We start from the raw sequence: 6,000 nt of genomic DNA, 5'->3' as shown, positions 1-6,000 counted from the left end.
GGTTTCCTCGTATCCAAATGCGGTTCTGCTAATTTCCCCGTTTCCAGGCGATCGTGGGACCTAGACCAGCGAGTCCCCTTCCCATCCCGCCGCCCTACCCCTTCCCGGATGGCAGGTGAGCGAGAGTACTGTGGCGAGAGGCCCTGACCGCCGCGTCTCAGCAACCGTTGGCCCCCTCTGCTGGTGCCCGCCCCGCGCGGGGGCGTAACCGCCACGCCTCCTACTCCGCCCGCCCCCGGGCTTCGCGAACAATGACGGCCGCCGCCCGCCCACCTTTGACGTCACGATCAAAAACAATCCATTAACTACAAGTCCCAGAAAGCCGAGCGGCTGCGCGAGCTCGATCGCTCGCGGCTGTCTGGCACAACTACATATCACAGGGGGCATCGCGCGGCCGCGGCTTCTCCACTGCGCAAGTGCGGAAACGCCTGAGCTTCCGGCGTGGGTCTAGGCGAGCGAGGCAAGCTGTTAGGCTTAGGTCCTAGTTAGTGAGGGCTTTTTGGTTTACAAGTTTGGGCTCTTGGCTGTACAGGTAAGATAATAAGCTCAGGAACGCAACCGTCGCTTCCTTGGAGCCTGGGCAGGTTTCGGTGCCTGGGGAGGCTGGGACAGATGCTGGACCTAGAGCTGCGATCCGGGATCGGAGATGATTCTTCGCTGTTCCTCGGCGTTTTCTAGTTTATGTAGTGATTTTTTTCCCCCACTCCAGCAATCGCTGTTAATCCCCAGAGCAACACTTTGTGTGAGGAAGTGTAAGTTCCTCCAGTTGACAGCTGAGGAAAAGGTACAGAGAAGTTAAGTGATTTTATTTGTCTAAAGACACTGCCAGTGGTTGCTGAGCTGTTTTCTTATTGCTGTTTTGAGTCCGAAGCCGGTATTCTCTGCTTTGCATCCGGATTGCTGGTTCCCTTTCTTGTTGACTGAGAGGGTTAGGGATTGGGCATCTATTGCCTTTTTAAGTCTGGAGTATCCCAGTAGGGCGATGAAGGTGATGTAATCAAGTCTTTCAAACTGTAGATACCGTTTTCTTACTCCGAGTCATGTATTCACTGGGTGTTTCTATAGAGGTGCCTTTGGGTTGTCAAGCTGTATTCTAGGTACTAGAGTTACAGCAGCAAACAAAAATACCCCCCCTTACGTCCTAGTGAGGATAGACAGACAATAAACAAATATATAGTGAGACAGATGGTGATCGGAGGTAAGAAGAAGTATGAAGCAAGGTAAGGAGAAACGTCCACTGGAGGATTTTGAAGTGAGTCCTGACTTCTGTTTTGATCTGATATTTGTGTTCTAGGCACAGCAGCCACACAAAAAAGATGGGAGAGGAGGCCAATGATGACAAGAAGCCAACCACTAAATTTGAACTAGAGCGAGAAACAGAACTTCGCTTTGAGGTGGAGGCATCTCAGTCAGTTCAGTTGGAGCTGCTCGCTGGCATGGCAGAAATCTTTGGCACAGAGCTGACCCGAAACAAGAAATTCACCTTTGATGCTGGTGCCAAGGTGGCTGTTTTCACTTGGCATGGCTGTTCTCTACAGCTCAGTGGCCGCACCGAGGTGGCTTATGTCTCCAAGGACACCCCTATGTTGCTTTATCTCAACACTCATACAGCCTTGGAGCAGATGCGGAGGCAGGCGGAGAAGGAAGAAGAGCGAGGGCCCCGGGTGATGGTAGTGGGCCCCACTGATGTGGGCAAGTCCACAGTGTGCCGTCTGCTGCTCAACTACGCAGTGCGTTTGGGCCGGCGGCCCACTTACGTGGAGCTGGATGTGGGCCAGGGCTCTGTGTCCATCCCTGGTACCATGGGGGCCCTCTACATTGAGCGGCCAGCAGATGTTGAAGAGGGATTCTCTATCCAGGCCCCTCTGGTGTATCATTTTGGCTCCACCACTCCTGGCACCAACATCAAGCTTTATAATAAGGTCAGAGCCAGGGCCAAGGTGGGGTGGAGGGAAGGGCTGCTGTCAGGGTTGGAAGCTGTGCAGAAGTTTGCCAGTTAAAATTCTTTGCTCCCTCTCAGCTGGTATTATTGCCACATGATTTTGGAAAAGACGGTTTCAAAAATAAGTCAACCTCAGATTGGTACACGTTTCTATGGACCTGTTCTTAAGTGATTTATTAAATTTGTACTTAGGACATGAAACACAAGAGACAGAAGAAGCAACATAAAATAAAAATTAAATCCACGTTATGGGGTCACAACCACAGCCATTAAGAATGTCCATTTTTTTATATCTAATTCCACTTATTCTAAAGAAGGCTAAAAGAGCTATGGGTTGGTTTGTTTCTGTGGGTTTTTTTTTTTCCCTCACCTCGATCCTTTCTTCTGCGATCCTTTCTTCTGCAGATTACATCTCGTTTAGCAGATGTGTTCAACCAAAGGTGTGAAGTGAACCGAAGGGCCTCTGTGAGTGGCTGTGTCATTAACACCTGCGGCTGGGTCAAGGGCTCTGGTTACCAGGCACTGGTGCATGCAGCGTCCGCCTTTGAGGTGGACGTAGTTGTGGTTCTGGATCAAGAACGACTGTACAATGAACTGAAACGGGACCTACCTCACTTTGTACGCACCGTGCTGCTCCCTAAATCCGGGGGCGTGGTTGAGCGCTCCAAGGACTTCCGGCGGGAATGTAGGGATGAGCGTATCCGTGAGTATTTCTATGGATTCCGGGGCTGTTTCTATCCCCACGCCTTCAATGTCAAATTTTCAGATGTGAAAATCTACAAAGTTGGGGCACCCACCATCCCAGACTCCTGTCTGCCTCTGGGCATGTCTCAGGAGGACAATCAGCTCAAGCTAGTGCCCGTCAGCCCTGGCCGAGACATGGTGCACCACCTCCTGAGTGTCAGCTCTGCTGAGGGCACAGAGGAGAACCTTTCAGAGACCAGTGTGGCCGGCTTCATCGTTGTGACCAGTGTGGACCTAGAGCATCAGGTGTTTACTGTTCTCTCTCCAGCCCCCCGCCCACTGCCTAAGAACTTCCTTCTCATCATGGATATCCGGTTCATGGATCTTAAGTAGAGACGAGCAGGAAGCTTTGCTGTCTGGGGCATAGAGATCTTCTGGCCATCACCTAAGGCAGATGGGCTGAGGTATGAGAATCTCCCGAGGCCAGGCTGACTGGTAAATGGTGGACTACTCGAAAGCATATATTCTACCTCTTAAAACAGGTGGTGGTAACCTAACTCTTCAGATCTTGAACCAGAAGGAAAACCATGAGAATATAATTGGTTTCTTAGATCACCTGAGTTGCCACTTTGAATGATCTGAGTTCCAGAAAAGTCCCATTTTTTTTCACTATGCTACTATGTGGACTAATTTACTACTGCTTTATATTCTGTATATAGTACTTGTTAGCTTGTTTGTCCAGGATGAGAGAGTGAATTCGAAGGACTCCTTCCAATAAAGTTCATACTTGGGGAAAAAAAAAAAAAAAGATTTTAATAAACATTTTTGCCATATCACAGAAGTTGGTGTAATTTTTAAAATTTTTGTTTTTCCCCTAAGCATTATAGAAACATTATTGGAATGATTTATTGCTGAATGCCTAGAGAAGAAGAAAGCCAAGAACACCTGTGAGCTAAGCAGGTGAATTTTTATGATGAGTCCCCTTTCCTTGGCACTTAGGTAAATAGATGCTAAATCTGTTGTTTAATTGGAACCAGACCGTAAGTCAAAACGTAAATTGAGCTTTCAGGTGGTAAGCTGGGAGAGCCCATTCTCTTTGATCTCTTGTAAATAATTGTCATTCCTGGTTTGGACTTGCATTATTGAATAAGTATCATGATGCCTTTCATCCATTCATTCATTTTTTTAAATAAATTTATTTATTATATTTTATTTATTTTTGGCCGTGTTGGGTCTTCGTTGCTGCACACGGGCTTTCTCTAGTTGTGGCGAGCAGGGGCTACTCTTCATTGCGGTGCGCGGGCTTCTCATTGCAGTGGCTTCTCGTTGCGGAGCACGGGCTCTAGGTGCTCAGGCTTCAGTATTTGCAGCATGCTGGCTCAGTAGTCGTGGCTCACGGGCTCTAGAACGCAGGCTCAGTAGTTGTGGCACACGGGCTTAGTTGCTCCGCAGCATGAGGGATCTTCCTGGACCAGGGCTCGAACCCGTGTCCCCTGCATTGGCAGGTGGATTCTTAACCACTGCGCCACCATGGAAGTCCCCATTCATTCTTTCCACACATTTTTATCATGCACCTATTATGTGACAGGGACCATTCTAGATGGGGGAACAAGATAGATGAAGTCTTGCAGAGCTTACACTAAACATAAAAAGGTAAGTGCTATGCAGAGACTTAAGATTGGGTGATAGGAGAGAGTGGCTGGGAGGCTTTTTAGATTGGATGGTCAGGAAAGGCCTCTTCTGAGCAGACATTTTGAGTTAGGACCTGAATGGCTGTGTGAAATTGGGGCAAAATCTTCCTGGTGGAGGAAACAGTGCAAAACCCTAAGAAAGGGAAAAAAAAACTTAATGTGTTGGATGAAGGGAAAGGCCAGTGTGGTTGGAGTGTAGTGAATCTGGGGGAGAGTGGTAAAAGTTGAGGCTGGGGTTGGGGGAGGGAGGCAGCAAAGACCAGATAATGTAGGGCTTTTGTAATCCAAGAGCAGTGGGAAATGATGGGAGAGGGGTAATGTCTTAGTCCCTTCGGGCCGCTGTGAAAAAATACCACAGACTGGGTAGCTTATAAACGTCAGAAATTTTTCACATTTTTGGAGGCTGGAATGGCCAAAATCAAGGCACCAAGCATGGTCACGTTCTGCTAAGGGCTGTCTTCCAAGTTGCAGATTGCCTGTCTCAACTGTGTCCTCACATAGTGAAAGGGGCAGGAAGCTCTCTGGAGCCTCTTTTATAAAGGCACTAATCCCATTCATGAAGGCTCTACATTCATGACGTAAGCATCTTTCAAATATTCCATCCCCTAATACCATCATCTTTGGAGATTTCAGCATAAGAATTGGGGGGGGGGGCGCAAAAATTCAGGCCATAGCAGGTGGTTGGACAGACGAATGACATGATTTATCAATAATTTACATTGAAGAGATCGCTGCTGTGTGGAAAATGGGTTATAGAGGCAAGAGAAGAAGCAAGGACACAAGTTAGGAGACCTGTGGTAGCTTCAATGTGAGAATGGATTAGAAGAGAGCAGCAGAGGTAGAGTTGGTGAGTAGATTGCCTTGGGATATTTTGGAGGTAAAATTGATAGGACTTGCTGATGGGAGAGGTGAGGAAAAGCAAGTGGAATCAAAGATGATTCCTACATTTTTTTACTTGAGCAACCAGATCCGATTTGAGATCAGGGAAACTCTGGGAGAGGGGAAAAGGAAACCGCAGGAGTTCTACTTCGCCAGCGTTAAGTTTGAGCTATTAGTCATCTATAGGGGATGCCACATAGACAGTTGGAAACATGAGTCTGGAGGGTTGGGGAGAGTTAGGGTTGAAGGTTCGTGGGAGCTTTTGGCCTACAGAGGGCATTTAAAGCAATGGCATTGGATGAAGTCACTTAGGGACTGTGTAAGTGGAAATCAGAAGGAGGCAGAATAATGGGCTTTCAGGGCATTCCAAACATAAAAGGTAAATTATAATGGGAGCTAGCGAAGGAGACTTGACTATTGATCTGGAAGCATGGATGTCGGTGTTGACCTTGAAGGGTGTTGTCTTGGAATGGTGGGGATGAAATCCTGTTGAAATATATTGAGATAGATAAACAGAAGTGGAGATGACAACTATAGAGAACTCTCAAGAAGCTTTGCTTAGAAAGGAAGTGGGGGTGGGGTTATGGAGTCAAGGGAGAGTTTGTTGTTAGGTTTTTAGATAGGATGCCTCAGCATATCAACAGATTCTAGAGGGAGAGAATTTAATGATGGGTATGGGTGTGTTCTTTACATGGGTGTGTTTTTCATTTTTCAAATAAAATGTCAGAAAATTCAGAAGAAAATGAAGGGTGTGGGATCCAGAGCACAAGAGGGGAAACCGTGCCTTAACACAAGCAAAGACAT

The 6,000-nt window shown here is 47.4% G+C and overlaps 1 protein-coding gene across 3 annotated transcripts; it reads left to right on the top strand.

The window, feature by feature from the left end:
- The first annotated feature begins 426 nt into the window (after positions 1-426).
- Positions 427-3,727, top strand: CLP1 (cleavage factor polyribonucleotide kinase subunit 1). 3 transcript variants are annotated; one of them, XM_079929250.1, is made up of 3 exons: positions 427-532; positions 1,295-1,922; positions 2,348-3,727. In XM_079929250.1, exons 2-3 carry the CDS (start codon positions 1,317-1,319, stop codon positions 3,017-3,019), a joined length of 1,278 nt encoding a protein of 425 aa, XP_079785376.1. In that variant the 5' UTR covers positions 427-532; positions 1,295-1,316; the 3' UTR covers positions 3,020-3,727. The 3 variants fall into 3 exon arrangements, with proteins under 3 accessions (XP_079785376.1, XP_079785377.1, XP_079785375.1); XM_079929251.1 differs by having other exon boundaries at positions 467-784; XM_079929249.1 differs by having other exon boundaries at positions 467-1,220.
- Positions 3,728-6,000: the final 2,273 nt, after the last annotated feature.

This window comes from Stenella coeruleoalba (genome assembly GCF_951394435.1).
Source record: "Stenella coeruleoalba genome assembly, chromosome: 8".
In the NCBI taxonomy this organism is placed as follows: domain Eukaryota; kingdom Metazoa; phylum Chordata; class Mammalia; order Artiodactyla; family Delphinidae; genus Stenella; species Stenella coeruleoalba.
Note: the sequence above shows the minus strand (reverse complement) of the source record. Positions and strands in the feature narration are given on the sequence as shown.